Here is a 21,600-nt window from a genome sequence, read left to right as displayed (position 1 = left end):
TGTAATCCTGTGGTCTGTACTGTAATCCACACACACACACTCACACACACACACACATACACACACACACGCGCGCACGCGTAGACACGCACGATCCAGGATCAGTCTGTGCCAAGAACAGAAACTCAGGTCCAATGAAAGAGCGTATAATCTATCACGAGCTGTGTATCTAACCTTTATAAGGGAGAGATAGATATACGAGGCTGCACATAAAAGTGTAGACGGTCACCGTGACGTCAACTGAAGGTTCTGATCTACGGTTTCGAAGCCTTAAGTTTGGCAGTTTGACCGGCGCCATCTTGGTTATTTGGAACAGGAAGTGAACACATCGGGGATGAGGTGGTGGAGAGGATTGAGGCCTCAGCGGGGCCAGTGCTGTTAGCAGCTAGCACTAGCTTGGCTAGCAAAGGTGCATCAGTAGTTTACGTCAACTGTGTCATTAATTAATTAACAGAAGAAATGATTAAAACAAAATGTGCAAAGCATAAAAAAAGTACAGTTGAACTTACCGTGGTGGAAACCTGTCACTGGAAGCAGCCACGTTGTTAATGATGCCCGTCTTCAAGCCGTGATGAATACATTTAACGGGTGATTTTGAATGTACCCTGGACCGAGGTCATGATCGGGGATTTTAGAAATTGATAATAAAAACTTTTTTTGTCCTAGCCTGTGAACATGTTTCATGCTGCTGTACAACAGTTAGGATTTTTAACATGAGGGTCTATGAGGATAGAGTCTGTGTTGGAGGAACGTTTTGCTTTACACACACACACACACACACACACACACACACACACACACACACTGGGAGGAGGATGTCTTGTAAATACACATTCATGTTTATTACCATTGAGTATGTACATAAGACTATATATTGTTAGACTTTTTTGACATAGACTTTTCATTTAAAACATTCATTTTTTTTATTTTTTTTTACCACAATCGCTTTTTCTTGTCAAAAAAAAGAGTAATTCATATCCAATATTAACAACTGTACAAAGACAGCCTGGTAGGTACAATAACGCACTTAGAAATTCTCATTATTTTAGTCAATGCAAATCTTGCGACAACAAAAACAGCTTGAGAGTTTCCATCATGACATTTTTTTCTTTTCCACTCACAGCGGAGCCGAGTGATCACAAATGACTAAAGCTCGTCTGTACATGCACTAAAGTGCTAGTGTTCAAAAGGCATGCAAATATTTGACTGATATTTGTACAACTGCCTTCCAAATATGCATAAAGTTGTTCAGTTTGTTGTCAACCATCTTCTACGTGTCTACAGAGCCAAACATTCATCCCCACCTGAAAATAAATACATTAGCATCAGAAATGACATCATGTGTCTCTGCTTCAGACCCGATGAAGCAGAAGTAGTTTTTTTTTGTTTTGTTTGTTTGCTCTTCTTGAAACTAAACTGAAAAGTCATGCTTTAAAAAGCTGGCAACCAAAACACAGAAGGTTTGCTTTTATTGAAAAAAAAAAAAAAAGTTTGAACAAGAATTATTGTAGAATAACAGAAAAAAGAAGAAGAACGTAAACAGATGAGAAAAAAAATCATGTAAACTTCATAGAAATGCAACAGCTGACCTACAGTTTACACACGTGTGGGGTGTTATGAGTAACTCAAGTGTGTGCAGGCACCTCTTACAGAAATCTTTTTTTTTGAGGATATTACAGTACATTCCAGGTTCTTCTAAAAAAAAAAAAAAAGTTCTGGCTCCTCGATGGTCAGCTGGTGCTACTGGGTGGATCCCAACCCCCCCCCTTCAGGCTCCCTCCGTTGGGAGTCTCTAAATTTGGGGGGTTTCTGAGGTACTGGGTCCTTTAGGCTGAGGTGGAGGAGGGAGAGAGGAGGTAGAGGACGGCCTCACGCTGGCTCCTCGCCCTCCAGGATGCTCTCCCGGTCTCCTCTTTGTGCCCTGGCTCCACTTGGGGGAGGCGGAGGGGGAGCGGGAGGCCCAGCGCGAGGGGGGGCGGCGGTTGGCCGGGCGGGCCGGTCTCAGGAAACAGGAGTCCAGGGGCGGAGCCACCGGAGAGCGAGGCAGGTCCTGCCAATGACAAGGAGCTGTCAGTGAGGAGGGATGGGGGCGGGGCGACTCGGCGAAATAAACAGGAAGTGAACAGATTTAGATATGAATGAAAGAAAGTGAAAGAGTGAGCATGAAGATGTGTATATGATGTGAACAAATAGGGACTTTTATTTTCTCAGGCGATTTCTATTGGTTGGGTGTTACCATTCTGTCCAGTTTATTAGGTACAGTGTTCAAATCTAATGGTGCAGAATAAAGCGGCACAACAAACGAGTAAGTGGACCTTGAGATTTAGATTATTTTCTCAACTCAAGTCAAAAAGGAAATGTCTCGCTTAACTAAATCAGATGAGTTACAGCTGTTAAAACATCAAGGTTACAAATATAATCATTGTTTATATTGACTTTCATGTATTTATTAACCGCTCGACAATATGAAATTCAATATAGTTTGGTTTAACTACATTGGGGGTATTTCCATAAGCATAATCATCAATTTAGAGTATCTGCTATTTTTTAGTTTATTCAAATGATTATTCATTCTGTATCGCAATATCTCAATATATGATTTCCTCATGATACAATTAAATAAAAAAATGCAAAGATATCATATTGAATAATGGCCCAGCACTACTTCTTTCCACCAAATCAATGCTAAACGCTGCAGTTGGTCGTCCCCTCTTCTTGAACTTAGAAAGTGGAACAAAATATTAAAGACTGCTTTAAAAAAGATGCAATGCTGACAGCCAGTATGAAGGGATGATGAGTAAAGCAACACCTGTTGATGAAACTGAAAAAAATACACCAATTTGATTCACCCTGCTAATGGTTTCATATTGAATTCAATCACGGTGGTTAATACGGTACGACTGGGAAACTTTCAGAGCACGCGTATTCTGACTATGAGTCCCTCGGTCAAAGTAACTGGACCCACATTTCAGTGGACACGATAAAAAATGATATTGTCAACGGACACTGCTTAACATGGGACCTTCTCCCGTCTCTGTCATGAGTGAAATGAGGAGGAAGCAGCCTTTTTCTAAAGAAGATCCAGTCAAAGAAAACATAAAAACTTCAGCCACAAAAACAGGTGAAGGACAAACTGGTTTATGTCCAGACATGGATGTCGAGTGTTTGCATCCATTTGTGTTGTGATGACTGAGGTTCATGACAGAAGAATGCAAACACAGAGCTTCATAAATCTGGTTTGAGACTGCTTATGCATGTTTCTGCTGAGGCACACACACAAATGAATGGTGGCTAGATTACAGACACTGTTATGCATCTGTCCCCCAGATGAAAACAGTAAAAGTGAGTAAAAAGAGAGCGATAGGAAGAGAGAAAAGTGGCTGAGTTTTCATCCCCCTCGTCAGAACGATGTCAGAGTGTGATTGGGTGAACGACCACAACCGGGACATCTCACCATTGGCCTGATTTATAAATAGCTCATCTCCAGGCACTAGATTTTGGCTGAAAGATGGGAGATCTAGTTCTGCTAAAAATACACGGCGGCGAGGCCGCGGTGGCATGAGAGGATGAATGAAAAGACCTGCCAGTGAGTGACGGGCTGTAAGAAAGTCGCAGAGACGGATGTGCGGCGTCTCCATCGATCAATTTGTTGATGTATATAACGGATGGATTGTGCACACACACCGGGAGACAGAGGAGCTGTTTGAACGAGCGGCTTGCGGGTTAAAACTAGATTTCCTGTGAGATGTTAATACATCAGATCACACGACAACACAGATCATGCGGAAGTAATGGGAACAGGAAGTCAGAGACAGGAGAGGCTGCTGAAGACAGCAACTAAACAGCTTCACATCAACTCTGACTTCTCAGTCGATGCTTCAACCTTAAAGGAGAAATCCACCCTAAAACACTTGGACACAGTTGAAACCGATGCGATCGCATCTGTAGGCACGTCTCCATTTGTCGGAGAATATTGCAGTTCAAAATATTCGGGCTTTCTTTTACACGGTCAACATCGGATGTGACATCCTTTTTTCGGCCTAAGAAAAGCAAGCGGATACGTTGGGAGGGAGAAGCATTGCACCTGAAGCACAAAAGCTCAGCTGTTATGCGCAATTTCATGGCTGTGGAATTTGATGGACGATCACAAAAGGCCAAGTCCATATAAATAATGAAAACCCAAACTGCTACGTTTCAATTTTAATACTCTCATATACTCCACTGTAAGATAACTTTTACCTCTGGCCAATACAGAAGTAAATTAATGGTTTTAAAGTTTTTATGAATGTGGTTTTAATATGAGATGTATTTAGTTAAAGGATGTGTGTTTACTGTTCCTCAGTAAAAGAGTCAGCAGCATTTTGAACGCGACACACTTACCAAATAAATATTAAACTTGTGACAATATGCACATTTTCATATTGTCTTCCAAGTTTGACCGCCTGAAAGCTTTAACAAATGCTTTTGAGCAGCTGACTCTGAACTATTAAAGCTTTCACCAAGCACTTGAACTCATCATGAGTTATCAAAACGGACCAGAATGCTCGGCTTCAGCTACCTAAATTGCATTTTTTTTGTCTGCATATTTATTTTTCCAAAAGTATTTCGCATAATGTAGGAAATTAACTGGTAGCAGATGAACTCAGCACTCATAGAAATACACGGACAGGCTGATAACATGTTGTATAACAGTGTCAGAGTATCTGATGGTGGATCTTCCCTTTAAGCATGCACAATGGACCAGAGAAAGCAGTTAATCGCCACCAGGCATCAATCACAACCCCAACAGGTGACGGAGTATAGAAAGTGATGATGGTTAGAAGCGGTCATCTTCGGTTAATCTTTCGAGGACTTGTTAGTGCGAGAGGAAATGTGGGAACTGTAAGAGGGAAGAAGAAAGAAAACACTGTGTGCACAAAAGAGTGAAAAAGAGTGAAACATCACAAGAAAACGTCACAGGAGAGGAGCACCTGGTAGAAACACAACGTTAGCATAATCCAGATGTTATTATTGTCATACGCAGGGCCCCCCAAAACAACCTGCACTGAGGAATTTGTGAAACGTCCAAAACGGGTCGACTTTGTTGTGTTACGCTTACTGGTTCAGATGTTTTCTGACCAGCAGTCAAGACACCATCTGAAGACTTTTTAAATCACATGGACGGAGTTGGTTTTAAAGGACCATAAAGGCAGTTTTGCAGGATCCATCCCGTTAATGTCAAATCACATATAGTTTACATTAGCGCCAAAAGTATGACAATCAACTTGTTGAACCGTAAAAAAAAAAACTGCTTCAGATGCGTACTCCATGACAGCTGGTGCATGGATGTTACCTCTTGACTTATTAAGGAGACATTTCAAAGGGTTTTACGTTCCCAGTGTCTTCGATCTCTTACAACGAGGAGCCTGGGAACGCGGGGTGACGTCATCACACACTGACGCTGTGCAGAGAGCAGGAACTGTTCTGGAAAATTACTGCTGCACCAATTGCTTCTAAAAAGTCTCACCTGCTGCTTCAGATTTGTTTCCAAAGAGTTAGAATTGACAGCAAAGCTCCCGACTTTTTTATTAACATCACGCTAAAAAAAAATCCTGTCTTCGTCCTGAAGCCGGAAAATGTCAAATTCTACATTTTTATCTATTTACTTTGTTCTTGTCAAAGTTAGCCGTGTTTTTCAACATCAAATTTCAATTTTTTTAAATTTTTTTTATCATTTCCAGTATCGTGAGCCGTGAAAAGTGAATGAAAAAATGACTTTAGAAGCTTATATCTACGCCTCAACATGAAGCTGTACTGCCAACACGTAGAAGCTTTATCACATTAGTTGCTGCACTCAGCTGCGATGGACCTCTACAATACATATCCAGCTTAATAAATATCCGCTGTAGTTGATTGTAGTTGATTTTCATACCGTTCTGGCTGAAAATGTATTTAAATTGAATAATCTCAACATGAATGGTATGACACCACAAAACAGTAGATGCGATTTATGTGATTGATGGTCTCTAAAACATGCAAAATACCCCCTTATGGTCCTTTAAAAAACAGATGATCTATAACAAAGAAACGGATCATGCGTGCATTAACACAAAGATACAGATGTATGGCCGCCGCACAACTTTTGACACCACTCCAATGGCTTCACACACTGTCACTCTGCCGTCCTGTGAAGCATGCATTAATGAAGAGGGTGAGGGCGAGGAAGGGGGCGGGGTCTGCAGGGCGTGAGGTGAGAGGTCCGTGTGGCCGGTGAACCCACCGCGAAAAGGTTCGTGGAGGAGGAGGAGGAGGAGGAGGAAGACGAACTTACATCACGGAGACAAGCAGAGTTAGAGTCCCCAAGGAGTTGTTAGTATGACAGTGTGGTTCTGGATCAGAGCACAGCGGACAGGGAAGAGGGGGAGGGAGAGATAAAGCCCAGAGGGGAGGGAAGAGGGGCGGGGGGGGGGGGAAATAGAGCAGGAAATGTTAATTGGTAAATTGGGTAAAGAGGAAGTCTGACAAGTCTGGCATAACAAAGGCGGAAAGGTTTAGCAGAAGAATTAAGGTGGCTGACCACACAGAAAGTTAAGTAAACACACACCCATTCACTTTAGACCTGTAAAAAAACACAACTGGGACGTTGAGCTCGGCGTAGATGCACAGGCCGGTGGAATGTTGTTGGAAATAAATAGAAACATTCAATATGAACGGCTACAAATAAACCAAATCTAGGGTTGGAGGACGTGACTGTGTACAAAAGCGATGAAGTTACTATCAGGAGGAATGTGTCATCCTCTGTATTGTTGAAACCTTTAGTCAATTTATCAATCGATCCGAAAATGCATCAAATAATAATTTGACTCATATTTATTTAAACAATTATGCAAAACATTTGCTTCTTGAATGGAAGATAGCGCTGTTTTATTTCTCTGTTTTATACCGTGTTGTCGTATATTGTTAGTGGAACACAACACACGTGATGACTTGACTGAATTTTAATGGCACATAATTCGCTTGGAGCCGTGATTCATCTAAAATGCAACACATCGAACTCTGGTTATTTCATGTAAGGGCGGTTTCAACTTTTTTGAATTTCTAGAAGTTCTGCTACATCCCGAAACACATGTATTATACATTTGAAATGGTTTCAATGTGGACTTTTGGTTGAATTTCCTTTTGTGCAAAAACTGATGGATTGACAGAAAATTGGTGGTTAACAATTTTTCATAACGCATCCATTGTCCAAGTTAACGAGGAAAATGACTGCTGGTTACAGATTGTAATAATGTTCATATCGCTCATCTTTCCGTTACACAAAACAAGCAATGTGAAGACACCGTGTTGAGCTCTACAAGATTGTGATTGATTTCAAGTATTATTTATTTACTGGATTAGCAAAAAAATGAATTTTTCGCGTGTATATTTTTCCATTTGAGGGACACACGATACACAGCAAGATCTGCTTCACCACCGTTTTAATTCATTATCTCCATCCGTCATGCACAGAAGGCCTCACTTAGTGAACGACTGCAGAAAACACACACTCCACTATCATCCATAAAATCACATATCAGAGTCAAATCTTAGTCGCGTCTGTTCTGAATCCTTCATGTAAGCGGACATCTTAAATGACACATGTGGGATTGTGTTGCTCACTGGTCACGCTATAGTTTCAAAGATACAGCGCATCTCTCGGTATGTATTGTTATAATGTACAGGTCTTTTGTGGCGTGCTGGTAAATACAGTAAACTGAAAGCATTTGTCTTAATGTTTCACATTTAAACATGACCAGAAAGATGGTTTTCTGTCTGTCATTTATTATTTTCCCACAGGTCAGCTGAATGGGTGGTGAAAAAGGCCCGACCGACATGTCAGCGCACCTGTTCTTGATTGATTTTGGGATCGGGGAAATCAAATTGCTTCAAAAACTCGAGCCCCTTCAAATGCTGGTTGAACATTTAATCAGATAATTGCTAATAATGCTATGTAATAGAAGCAGGTAACTGTGTAACTGTGACCTCACTCCGATCATTACCGTGAGATCATTCATTTCACATCCCCAGTTATTGGACACATGAATCAGAGTTCGGTCGGGCCTCAGTGAAAGTTAAAGCACAGAAATAAAAGACAATTACAGAAGAAGAAGAAGAAGAAGAAGAAGAAGAAGAAGAAGAAGAAGAAGAAGAAGAAGAAGAAGAAGAAGAAGAAGAAGAAGAAGAAGAAGAAGAAACCTTAGAGAGTGTCTACATACAGCCATGAAAAAGAGTTCAGTATTTTTGAAGAGGGTCAAATATTTTTGACATTACCATTGCATCAGTCAGTGCTTTCCATCTGAGAAAAAAGCAACATTTTAGTGATATCATAACGTAGCTTTATCTCTGATTAACCACATATGCCGTACAGTTTGTCTTCAACCATTACAGGGAAAATCCAAGAAAAAGTCATAAATATTTTTGCGTCATGAAACACGGGCCCCAGATCAAATGAATGAAGCGCTGAATCCAGTGCCTCTGCATATTTACCTCCATACATCCAGACTGTCCTCTGTCTGAGTCGGCCTGCCGGCTGCTGTCTCTGCTGTGGCCGCTCTGTCCTCCGGCCTGCAGCCGCCGCTCCTCTCGAAAGCTCTGCTCCTGCAGCTTCTTGTTAAGGATGCGAGCGGTGTTTTCAGCCAGCGTGTAGCCCGGCGGCGCCGACAGGTCCTGCCTGATGCTCACCACTTCCGCGTTTTTCTCCCCCTGAGTCTCCACTATCAGCTGCACGGGGCTCGGCGAGCGCCCGCGAGCTACCCGCAAGCACTCGCTCCTGGGGTCCGTGGCGAGAGCCCCGTGGGCGGGGCTGGGCTCGGTGGTGGAGGGAGGGGTGGGCCGAGAGTGGCTGGGAGACTTGTTGAACTTCTGCAGGGAGTCGTAGGCCACGGGGTTGTGCTCGATGATGTTGAAGAGGCTGGAGAGGCCGTCGTTGATGGTGGTGTGGACGGGGCTGTCGCGCGTGGTGGTGGAGCGGGCCCACGCCGACTCGCTGTTGCCCTTCTGCGGCGTGGTGGGGGTGGGAGCGCGGTTGGTGTTGGGCAGCTCGGCCTTGTTGGATGTGGACAGTTTGCGCTGTAGCTTGGGCGAGCCGTACTTTGGCGAGCAGCAGGGTCGCTCGAACTTACTCTGCACGACAGGGGAGTACTGAACCTTCCTCACGCTGCGCGACGGCGACGAAATAGGCGTCCCGCCACCTTTTGGGGTGAGGCAGCGGTGGGGGCTGCTGGTCAGGTTCCTCAACAGGTCCGTTTGGAGACCGACGCTGATGGTCTGAGTGGTCTGAGTGCCTCGCGTGGTGAATCCGTTGGTCTGGCAGGCGGTGTCCTTAACGGCGGGCCCCGGGGGTGAACGGATGGCGTTCCTCACAGAGATGGCCACCTCCTTCATGTCGTCGCTCATGTTTCTGGAGAGCTGGAGCTCCAGAGAGGAGGTGAAGCCCACGGTGGGGCAGATCGGAGACTGGCTCGGAGAAGTCCTCAACCCCCCGCTGTCCAGGAGCCCACATGCCCACCTCCCGCTGCTGAACACCTCATCTGACCCGCCGCCTCCCACCCCAGCCTCTCCTCCGCCCCTGGCTTTGGGCACTTTGGCGTACAGGAAGTTTGGGTCTTGGGCAGTAGGGTGCTCAGCTGCCCCAGGTCTGGTAGGGCTGTGGAGCTTGTGGACCCCGTAGTGCTCCACTCCCACCCCTTCCGCCCCCGCTCCGTTGCCCCTCAGCGGGGACTTGTGGCAGTGCTCGGGGCTGCTCAGGGTGCTGGTGGTCCGGGTGGCGCTGGTGGTGAGGAACCAGGAGGCCGGCTGGAATGGTTCAAGAACGAGCTCCCCTCCCCGGGCCTCGGGGGGTTTGTCTGTCCACACTTCCAGGGCAGGATCCGGGCCAGAGGTGGATGCTGGAAAGTCCCAGCCCTTGTTGTTGAACTCCTCAATGTACTTGAGGTCGTCCGGGGACAGAGGCGGGGTGAAGTCGTCTTGGCCCAGATCCCCGTGGTGAGTCTTGTCGGGGAGGAACGGCGAGCTGTCCATTAACCGCTGGAAGTCGCTCATGGAGCACACAGACTTGGCCCTGGACACACACATGGACACACACACACACACACGCACACACGCACACGCGCACCCCCTGTTAACACTGAAACCAAACATCACAACCCATCATGATCTCATATCCTTTATGTCCCCGCTGCTGACAGCCAAAACTAAATATGTGTGTATGTTTTTTGAAAAGCAACTTAAGGCTTTTAAATGTTTCAAAATGGTCTCAATTATTTAACAGCACTGTGAGCTGGATTTATATGTCGCCATAACAGATTTTTTTTACAGAAATTCCACCTAGGGGAAACTCACTGTTACTTCAAGAAACTGTTACTAGAATCAATAGCCGATCTCTCCGGGGATTGATGTGTATGTATGAGCACCAAAATGCTGCAGGAGGCTGAATAAGCAGACCAGTTCTTGGTGCTGTGTCTATTTAAATGAAGCAGAATACATTTGACGGGATGGTTTAACCCATTCAAACACTCTTTGAACTTAGTTTGACTTGAAGCTTTTTCATGAGGTTACCTGAGCAGACTCCCACCGCCCATCTCGTCATCTGGGCTCGCAGGATCGACTTCTCTCTCCAAAATCTCATTGAGGGCCTGAACCACAACAGATACAACAGTGAGATCATGTGGAAAATCAGTGGAGCACGATTTATCGGCACTAATATGAGGAAAACAAAACAAAGCAAGGCATAAAAACACAATGAAAACAAATTGCATTGTGTTTTGGCAAACATTTTAGCAGCACAATCATTTCATTTCGTGGTTTGAACTCATGAATGTTCATCCAATAAACAGTCTTGCCTGTTTTGGGACCATTTAAGTAACAACGTAATCTTTAAAATGTCACGAAATACAGAAAAACGTCCATTTCGCCATTTACATAAGGACTTGTGTGTCGTGTGCTGAAGCGCCACGCTCCCGGCGCATGTTACCTCCTTCATGCAGGGGAACCTCTTCTCGCTCTCCAGTCTGCAGGGTGATGGGATCTTCAGCTCGCTGAGGGGGTCCAGAGACAGCGCGTCCAGGAACAGGCTCTCCGTTGGGCCTCTCAGCCTCCTCGCGGCCCCCGGCTCCTCCAGCATGGCCTCAGAGTCGGAGTGGGAGCGCACGGGCGGGGCAGCGGGGACGGGTGTGGACGTACGGGGGGAGCGCGGCGACCGGGGAGCGCTGCAGGGACCGTCCTGAGGAAAGAACACACCTCTGTGGTCCGAGCCGCCGTCTGTGATGTCGCGGGTGTTCAGCTCTCGCTGCAGCTGCACAGAGGATGACACACACACACACACACACACACAGATATCAGGTGATCAGTCAGAGAAATGACTTATATCCACATTGTTTGAATATGTTCTGAGGTTCTGAGAGGGAAAACATTTTTCAATGGAGTGTGGTCCCTTGAAGACGGAGTAGAGGACAGCTTCAGTTCTCTGTCGGGAAGCGCTGTCTGACGGAAACGTAAAGCGATGACAAATGTGCCGTTCGCTTAAACGTGAGGTGGATATTTTTTGGGTGAACCTCTCTATTAGTTGTCTAAATTACATGTTGCTGCTTCCTCTGTCCATTCAGTGCACTGATTTGCTCCTGTGGCGGTTTACTGTTTTTCTTTCTGCAAACTGAGGGTGTGCTGACTGCCAGGTAATGCTGTATGGTACCATTAAATACCATTAAGTACCTCATATAACGCCACTTTAAAACAGCTGAACTAGAATGGTCTACAACATTACAGCCTGACTCCTGTTAGATTCATTCACGAGGCTGATATTGCTATTATTTTACATTTACAGTATGCTTTATTTATGCAGTGGGAGGCTTTCTTCACATAGGAACACCTTGCTTTCCTTAAATTTAATAAAATGTAAGCTATTGAGTAATTCTCCTGGCTTTATTTCCTTGCTTCAGGCTGGAGTTTGAAGGAAAACAACCCCATCACTCAACACCTTTCACTCTGCCAGTCTGAACAGCTCAGTTGGGGACTTGTGCTTCATAGTTTGCACATTAAGCATCTCTACTTCCTGCTCTGGGTCTCCTAAATTCAATGGTGCATCAGCAGTTATTTTTTTTTCCGGCTTTCAGAGTGTGATTATTTGAGTTCCTGTGAAAACTCTCACACTCATATCATATTACCAGCTCATGTTTCTTTCTCCTGCCCTGCACACAAGGGGAGACACTGTAGTTTGTCTAATTAAATCAACGCAGGGCATCAATTATTCAGTAATCCTGAGTATTTATTAGATCTAGCTGTGACTATTTTAAAGTACCAAACTCCAGAGAGATAATCGCCTCGCATGATGAAGCCGGAGGTAAACAAGAAATATGTTTTTTGGATGAACCTCCGCTCTCGATCGAAGGCTCGAACATTTTCAAAAGGAAGAGAAATAAAAAAAAAAAAAATGACACACGGCATAACAAGCAAAGCTTCAGATCTGTAGTTGTGCTGGCTTTTGAAACAAAAGTGTGATGCCGCCGAAAGCTCCAGCACAGCCACTAAATGCACATCGATGTGTGTGAGCCGGACATTTTTTTTTATCGTTTGTTCCCTGCTTCTCTTCCTCCTCCCGTCACACTCCTACAACTCTTCTTTTCTCCGTCTCCTTCCAGCTCCTCCCGTCTCTCACCCTGTCCATCTTGCGTTGGAGCTCCCTCATGCTGCCGTCCCACTCCTGCCGCTCCCGGTCGAAGCGCTCCAGCAGGTCTCCCCTCTCGCGGCTCCAGCTCTGCTCTCCGTGCTGCAGCTTCCAGCGGAGGTCCAGGGAGGTGTTGTGGCTGTCGGCCAGCAGACGCCGGTGCTCCTCGCGCTCCAGCTTCAAGGCCCACTCGGGGTCTTCGGGCGGTTCCCCTTCGCCTCCCTGAGCCTCGCCTCGCACCTGGCCGTGTGTGCCCTCCTCCAGCTGGTCAACAAGCAGAGACACAGGGGTGTTGGGTTGATGAGTCATTATGAAGTCATCATTATAATGCGCAGTAGAGCAAGGGAGGAAAAAAAAAATCACACAGAGCATCAATTGAGGAAAGGAGAGTTTTTATTATATCGAGCGATGCCTATTCTAAAATACCAAAGGGATAATCGGCTTGCATAAAGCTGGGGAGAAATACGTGAAATGCCTCTGCGCTTGTTTGAAGGCACGGACATTTTCAAAAGATGACATTTTGCAGATGGAGGAAAACTCTTTTTTTTTTTCCTCAAGCAGAGGGAGTCATCATGTTTGTGTCAAACAGATTAAAGAAATGACAGAATACAAGTTACTTTTTATCCAGCGTATCCTTCCCATGACACCAATTCATGAGAGAATAACGCAATGGCGAACTTGAGCTGTTTACTGAGACAAACAGCTGCAATACGTTTTAAGAGAATTAATGGAAATGCTGATGCTGCGCATCAAACAGCATTGACTTGAAGATGATAGAACCGGAAATGCAAAAACGCTGATTCATTTCTTGGTTTTCAAGACTTATTCCTGCAGCGCTCCATATGCAAATGCTCCGTTACTCAAATTGGACATCCTGTTACCCGATCTGAAGCAACACATCCCCACCTACATCCCCGACCTCTGCGTTGTTTTAATGCGGGCCTGTTTTCAGTTTGAAAAGCCTCTAACACAGTGCACGTAAACCACTAAAGTTTAAAAACTCTGATTCACAAAGGAACACAATGAGCTTAAGAAAAGGTAAAATCACCAGGAGTTGTTTTGTAGCTGACGGACAGACAGTACAAACTTGAGTGAGGGCTGCCCTCCCAAAATTCATATTGTAAACCACTTGCTGGTGGAAAGACATAAACCGAGGATTCAGACTGCAGCAATCTTCAAAGCTGCAGAGCTGAGTGGAGCTACAGCAGAGCTTTGTAATCTTCAGACAGGCTCTGGCCGCCGAACATAATGGTCCAAACCAGAGTCTGCAGCACTGCCGCGACGTGGAGAGCAAGTCAAGGCTGCCATGAGATCTCAGCTTACATAACTCCGTCCAAATGTTTGTTTTGTATACCTTCACACTGGGTTTGAAGACTGACTGGTTCCACACTGGGGAGGCTATGTGCAGTAATAGCTGCTGACAAAATGCCCACAGCCAGGATGTGAGACGTTATAAATATAGCCGGTCATTTCGAAGGCTCGACACCAGAGAACCGAACCAGACCAAAGCAGAGAGTGAAACAGGAGCCGGCCTGGTATTAATATCTTTAAAAATGAATCCACATATAGAGACGCAGGTGAAGGTAATTTACAATTCCGCTCTGCTCTGCTGGGCTGTGTAATAATCCTGAATAAAAAGCGGGAGTTTAGGGGCATATTTCAGAAGTCTTAATCAGGACGAAGCACAGTGGAGCAAGAGGAGAACTCAGCACGGTGTTATCAGAGGAAACTAAGTAAATTAGTTCTCGTCGATGCCCTCGGTGACTGCAGCTTTGTGGAAGGACACCAACCATTTCAAAGATTGTCTGATTAATAACATGAGAGTTATAAAGATAATCCTCCGATAAATCAACTTCTTAATTCATTCCTTGAGCTCCAGTTTATTATTTTTTTTTCATCAGGCTCAGCTGGGTAAAGAGAGTAGTCTGCTGCAGTCGCTTTTATCTTCCGATACGTGTGGTCAAGAAATAACATATTCTCGGTCCTGAAATTGATTCCTTTGTTTTTCCACATTGTCTTGATCGTAAACGAGGCTTCAACAAAACATTTCCTTTCGTTCTTCCACTGCTTAAGGACACTGGATTCCATAGGGTGCCTACTGATGAGCACTACATGCATATTGTTTTGTTTTTGGGTGAACTCTTCCTTTAAGTGCGCTGCTTAAGCTAAATGTACTTTGTTACTTTCCACCACTGCTGTCTAGTCTTGATGCCCAATGCCAATACAATAAGGTTAATCCAGACTACTACACAGTAAAAATAGTCTACACCTTCACATCTGAAGCCACTATGTGTCGGTGTAGCCTGGGAATATTTTTCCCATGTTGCTTTTCCCCAGTGTGAGTTTGGCTCATTTCTCTGCTAACAGGTGATCGCTCTGTAATGTGAAGGGTTATTCAACTGTTTACCCTGACAGCGTTTGAGCGCCGCTCATCACTGACTGAAACACAGTCCGCCTCCCCTCCTCCCGCCAGCGGGAAGCCTCTTGAACTCTTTTATTTTACAAAGTCAGAAATGCTAAAAAAAAAAAAAAAAAAAAAGGAGCATCTTGGAGGCTTTATACTGTTTTTTTTTTATATTGACCTAAATATCAGTTAATTCCATACAAAATAAGTGATATCAGCTCGTCTTGTGCTCTTATCTGGTTTAAATGAATATACTCTGATCCTAATCTACAAAGTATTTAAACTCCCATTAGGTATACCAGAGAGTGCTTTCAGCCGTTTTGAGTTCACTTAGAAGCACTGGAATAATGCTAAATGAATTAGTTTGCACGGTGACATATTCATTAGTGCCACGCAGACCATTTATCATATTCTCATCTTATTGGAAGCTGTCCTTCCTGTTAGAATGTAATTGTTCACGGATGATTATAAATTGTATTCGGTCCATTTGTTTGTCACTTGGGGGTATGGATTAAGGCACGCTGTCATTACATTGCTGCACTCCCAAATATGACAGGGATAGGCCTCGGGGGGGGGGGGGGGGGGGGGGGGGTATTTCTTTTTTTTAAAAACTTGTTACTGCTTTGCTCTAAATGAAGAAAGCAACATGTTCACTGTGACCTTGCCGCTTATTGAATGCACCGCTAGTTTTCTCCACCAGATTGTGTTCTGTCCCTTTAAGGTGGGCGCTGAGACGCCATCTGTACCTGGGCGAACTGGCACTTCATCTCTGCCCACTTGACCTCCCAGGCGGCTTTGTCGTTTGCGTAGGACTGCTGCAGGTGGCACCGCCGCGCCTCCTCCTCCTGCAGCTCCATTTGAAACTCCTCCAGCAGCGTCCGCAGGGCCTGCAGCACTTGCCGGTTCTCCCCAAACTGCACAAAGAGGATTCGGACAAAACAATCATTTCAGAAAGGTGAACCCAACACACTCAGACCAACCACACACACGGCAAGCTCAGCGAGTTCTGTCCTCGTGTTGATGGGCCCGTCCTTTGTTTCTCTGTGAAGCGCTTTGGGACAAACCTGCTTTGTGAGTGCTTTATAAATCAATTTCACTTGAACTTCTCCATCCTGTTTCCCATCTGCCTCCTGCTTCTCTCCGTCTTTTATCCTTGTCCTTACCCATCCCTCCTACCTTGAGCATTAAAGCACTAAAAACCTATACACACAGATGGGTGTACAATGTACACCCATCCAGATTTTTGGAGCGTAAGATTGGATGTACACTGTACACGCTCAAAAATCCGGACTTTAAAGCTGCAACAAAAAGCTCTTCCACGACCAAGGATTTATTTTAGTCCATTTCAATGTGTGTTCTTCCTGCCCAGAGAGGTGTGTGGGGAGCTGTTTGCCTCTGGTAGCCCTGCTGTGAAGACGCCTCAGGTCTTGGCAGGAGGCAGTGAAGCACAAAGGAGTCTGTGAGTAAAACATCACCTGGAGGTTTCACTACAGCGCCACCGGCTTTGTGAACACGATATGAGCTCAGGTGTTAAAAGGCCAGTGCACGTCAGTCCAGTATAACCAGGAAAAAAAAGGGGACCTCACATGAACAACCTTCCTTTTTCGTCTTGTTCTACTTTTGTGTCTTTAAATATGCATCGTGTGAGCATCCGAAAATGCATGGAACTTTTTTTTTTAGATCTAAAAAGATAAAGGTTTGCTTTTTAATAGGATTTATAACGAACAGGTTTCCCAGCGAGCAGTTTGATAACAGTGGTGCCGCTTGGTAGCGAGACACTATTTAGCTAGGAAAGACATTTTGTGTAGCAATACACGCCAAGCTCGACTGCACCATTCACCATTAACTCATTTATTTAGAAAAAACAAGGCAATAAGAAGATACTAGATCACATTTTTGTATCTTCCCCCCCTGGGGATTTTCACCCTCTGCAACTGTGAGCAGATGTCAGCACTCAAGCTGCAGTGACATGAGTATTTTTGAATAATTCATATGCATGCACATTAATGTGGGAGGAAACCAGACGACACGGTGGAAACCCAGCATGTGTTTGCTGTGACACAGAAACAGGCACACTTATTCAAATTGAAGAAAGCTCTCAAAGTAAAGCAACGATGTCAGATCACCTGGAAAAAAAAACATGGTTATGATATGTAAAAATCAAAACACAGTAAAGTAGGGTACCTAGGCCGTCTTAATAATGCATCCGCCCCAAATGCTTTCTTTGGTCTTACAGCGGGGCAAAGTGGTCGCTGGACGTCCCGATCTCAAAACACACCATGTGAGGGGAGAACCTGAAGAACAGGAGCTCCTTTTGTCTTCGTGGCATGTAACCGATGAGGCTCCATGTTGTTGTGCTCTCAAAAATAATTACTGCCTCTAACTTGTTAACTAGGCCACATTTCTCATCTGCATACAATGCCAAACCGCTCTCATAAAGCAGCTGCCAAACAATGACAATGAACGAGGGAAATGTAAAAGCTCAGCACACCAATTTACGTGAGAAAATAGAGATGCTATAGAAATTAAAGCAGGTTTTTACATTCAACCTTTGAAATGATGAAAGCACTTCAAATGACAAGGAAGTACAACATGTAAATTATGCTACTTTACAGTTATATTGTTCATTATATATACAGTATATATGTAACTGTATACTATCTTTTTGTAAAGATAGTATAAGATTCTCCCTGGCTACAATTACTAAAGTGTTATTGTAGTGTATTTTACTTATTTTATTTCTCTTCTTTAATAGTTTTGCATGACTTAACATTTCTATGTGTGTAGCACGGATACTTTACATAACATTGTTCAATCATCTACTACGCACATTAAATAATTAAGTACCCTGGCAGGGACTAATGCACATGCTTAGTAATTTACACGTGTAGTTCTAATTCATACAACACAACAATATGAAAAAAGGAATAGGCCGTTTCCATAGCGTGATGACACAAAATGTGTTTGACGGAGCAGCGAAAGCTAAAATATCGAGCTGATTCTAAGCCGCTGAAAAGCTGTGTGTACATTGTTCCAAATGCCATGGACCCTCTTATCTCCGCCGTATTACATTTTCCACCATCTCCTCCGTTGAATCTGGTTGAAAACTTCTACGTCACAACATGGCTGATGAAGTGAAAACGTGACTCTCGTTAAACAATGCCACGTCCTGTTTAGGTGATACTTTAAAAAGAGGTAGACAGGGGGAGTCACTGGAGTTGCAATTCTTCATAATTTTGTCTCGATGAAAATGAATCAGAAAAGCCCGCGAGTACCTGTCTTTGATGCGGCAGGTGTCGATCAGGTGACGGCAGAGGGAAGATGGGGTCGGGGACGTTCTCTGGAGTTTGTGGTAAGCGTCGTCTCTCGTCTCGATCTGACTCACCCTCCGCCTGCTCCATTATCACTCTCAGCTCCGGGATGCCTTCCAACTTCTCGAACTGGAACGGACGACACGGCCATGAAAAGCCTGCGTTTGAATTCATGCACAATGTGTTTTCTGTACCACCGCTCCGTTCTGTTTCAGGCTCACAGTCGCTCAGCGTATTCCAGCATGCAATGGGGCAGAGAAACACCTTATTTTCCTCAATTGTCATGTGCTCAATACTCCCAATCACATGCATCTTTTTAACGACCTTATCATCTAAAATACTTCAGACTTGCGGCCCCTGTGGAAGTACGGGGTTTAACATGAAATAAACTTGAGAAAATGTTTTGCCGGGACTCAATGTCAAGTCAAGGGCTGCACACTGATGCACCATCTGTAGACTCATATTAGGTTTCACAAGATGCTGCATGAATAAACGGATGTCAACAGAACATTCAGGTTAAAAAGACTTTTAAAAGACAAAGTGAAGAGGTAAACTGCTGTGATCTGCGGGGCGGTGCAGTGCAGAACTATGAACTATGATGTGAACATTCCCGAAAAAAAGAAAGAAAGAAAAACATGAATCTCATTAATTACGAGTGTAATCAACAGGTAGTATCAGAAGATAAGCGTAAAGTGAAGAATCGACCGCTGAACAACAAAGGGAGAGGCTCAAACAGCCGGGTGACCGATTAACCCGACTATCAATCAGTCAGAAAAGATGCTGGGAAACATTTTGAAAACCGACAACTCTGACTCACCACCGGGTTGACCGTTTCCTCTCCGGGGACGTCCTTGCGGCCGAGCCTCCAGTGCATGAGGATCCACCTGAGCTTCATGTAGAAGATGATGCTGTTGCGTCTGAAGAGGCGGACCTCCTGCTGCAGCACGGCTCTCTCCTGAGGCCAGGGCACCTCGTGGGTCTGAAGGCCCGGCAACTCCAGACCTCCACGTTGGGCCTCCAGACGCAGTCGCTCATCTTCCTGCTGTTGAAGGGACCGCAGCAAAGATGTGCTTCACATTGGCACTAAAAGGTTTCATTTAAAACTGTCATACTCACATAATAATAGGAAGTGATTGACAAAGTATTTTTTTATGCAATCATACACTGTTTCAGGAGGTCTATCGGTTCAATAATACGTCTAATTTATGATCACTTTTGGCCATGAAATAGATATATGCAGAAAATATTAGGATTTTCTATACATGTAAGAGGCAACAACCAGATCATTTTTGGCATTTTTGATTAAAAAATTTGAGTTCATCAAGAATATTTTTTTAGCTCAACGATGCTTCAGGATTCTGCGTGCTGAAAATATTTTCTTTTGTTCAACTTTGACTGAAAGTCTAATTTTTAAGTTTGCATGTTGCAAGCACAAAAAAAAGGACTTAACGCGACACGACGAACACAGTGTAACATCCATCTCAGTCTCTCGCCAAATGCAGGCCTGGATATTAAAGCGAAACTTTCGTTCCTCTCAAGTGGTGAAACTTAATTAGAATCGTGTTTAATCTGCAGCAAAGACAGCAGAACAAATGAAGTGTGATCCTGGTGCTCTCACGCTCAAACGCAGCGTGACTGACCGCATTGCCGTACCTGAGGAAGAGGAATGGCGGCCTCCTGTTCCTCCGCCGCCGCTCTCAGCCTTCGCTCATGATCCAGACGAAGCTGGATGTCAGAAGCCGGCGTGTCCCGGAGCTGAACCCACAACAGCGCAGCACACAGTTACTTTAAAAACACTTTGGATAAGTTACGTCACACCTTGAGGTCGCACTATTGCTCCGTTTGTCTCTCGGTAAAGATGGATGTTATAGTCACACAGAGTCGCACGGTTTTGTGTATGAGATGATTACGCTCGATTATATTGGTTCTCTCTCTGATTTCTCAAACTCACTGAGCAACACTTCAAAACTTCCACTGAGGTTGGAAACCCATTATACCTTCTTCTACAACGACTCAGGAAGTGATTATAATTTAATGCTGCACATTTTCAAACTGTACTTAAAATGTCTTCCTCTAGCGACTTCAGAGCTCTTGGATCAAACCTCAAACGAAAGTATATGAATCTCAAAGGAAGGAGGTTGACATTTTTGGAACGAGTCAACCTATATCACTCTAATGAGTTTCCACTAAATATGGAGCTACAATGTGCAGGCCGCTAGCTTAGCAAGAAACTGGGGAAACAAAAAGTAACAAAAATCTGTCTATTATTACCTCTCAAGTAAAAATGACTTCCTGGAGTTTTGACGTCACTCTGAAGTTCTTGGGCAACCGGTGGAGACTCCAGGAAGTCACACAAATAAATCGTTTGGCCCCTCCCCCCCCTCCGCTACTTAACTTTGTGAAAGTTTAGGCTTTTCCTACAGGTGAATAAATGCTCATAGGGAAATGAGATGCTTATGTTTATGGTTTTGAATGTAATGATTCTTCAACTCCTTTACAAGACTTCCCTCTCTCTCCTAACAGTGCAGACTTTGACAATTTGGAAATTGCAGTGTTTTTTTTTTCCCCGCGTGATTTCCTTCTTCCAATCCGAGCGGCCGTCTGTCTGTCCCCTCCAACAGTAAGTGGAGCTGTTCGGTGTGTACTGACCCTGGATCACCTCCCTGTCAGCCCAATGTCAAATGCAAATCACCCAGGCCTACAGTGCCGAGCTAATCCCGCCATATTTGAGCCGCTTTCGCATTCATTCTTTCAACCTCACAGATTACACTGCGTCAGAAAGCACAGGGGGCACAAAGAAATCACACACACCCATGTGCAAGAAATGTAACTGTTACTGTAACATGTCACATCCCCCGCTGCCAGAACTCTGCAGTACGTAACAGCGGGCCATTTGTCTATGAACACAAGCATGAGGCAGCGAATTATGAATCACAGCGTCCAGTTTCTTAAAGCGTGGCGTCGCTGAAGGGTTTAACTGACCTGAAGTGTGCTGCAGTGACGTCACTACTTGCCTCTTTGATTTTGGGTGTTTAAGTGTATACCGTGGCTCGTCTGCGTAAGTGGCATTTTTACATGCTTTTCATCTGCTGAGTCGAGTGGTGAAGCTGGCGGTGATGAAGCGATGCCAGAGGGCTTCAGGACAGAGTGCAGACTCAGCCGTGATACACTGAGTGCATACATACGCCTAACAAGTCGATACGCTG

At 44.6% G+C, this 21,600-nt stretch overlaps 1 protein-coding gene across 6 annotated transcripts in view; it reads right to left on the bottom strand.

The window, feature by feature from the left end:
• Nucleotides 1-854: 854 nt before the first annotated feature.
• LOC137803165 (microtubule cross-linking factor 1) overlaps nucleotides 855-21,600 on the bottom strand; it is a 55,271-nt gene continuing 34,525 nt past the window's right edge. The window contains exons 6-16 of one of the 6 annotated variants that reach the window (XR_011080035.1): nucleotides 20,048-20,149; nucleotides 19,212-19,436; nucleotides 18,359-18,523; nucleotides 15,830-15,997; nucleotides 12,671-12,943; nucleotides 10,991-11,311; nucleotides 10,576-10,652; nucleotides 8,506-10,078; nucleotides 8,290-8,314; nucleotides 6,311-6,368; nucleotides 2,029-2,050 (exon numbers count right to left, since the gene is read on the bottom strand). Coding sequence is in view for 5 of the 6 variants with exons in the window: in XM_068601469.1 (XP_068457570.1) it covers nucleotides 1,793-2,050; nucleotides 8,506-10,078; nucleotides 10,576-10,652; nucleotides 10,991-11,311; nucleotides 12,671-12,943; nucleotides 15,830-15,997; nucleotides 18,359-18,523; nucleotides 19,212-19,436; nucleotides 20,048-20,149 (3,162 nt within the window). In the remaining variant the exon portion in view is untranslated. Of the gene's footprint in view, nucleotides 2,051-6,310; nucleotides 6,369-8,190; nucleotides 8,315-8,505; nucleotides 10,079-10,575; nucleotides 10,653-10,990; nucleotides 11,312-12,670; nucleotides 12,944-15,829; nucleotides 15,998-18,358; nucleotides 18,524-19,211; nucleotides 19,437-20,047; nucleotides 20,150-21,600 lie in introns of those variants that run through there. The other 5 variants (XM_068601471.1, XM_068601473.1, XM_068601469.1 and 2 more) reach the window with 5 other exon arrangements.

The sequence above is a fragment of the Clinocottus analis genome, unplaced genomic scaffold, assembly GCF_023055335.1.
Source record: "Clinocottus analis isolate CAN_PGR_092001 unplaced genomic scaffold, fCliAna1.0.p SCAF_11, whole genome shotgun sequence".
NCBI lineage: Eukaryota > Metazoa > Chordata > Actinopteri > Perciformes > Cottidae > Clinocottus > Clinocottus analis.
The sequence above is the reverse complement of the archived record's forward strand: the minus strand, read 5'-3'. Positions and strand labels throughout refer to the sequence as shown.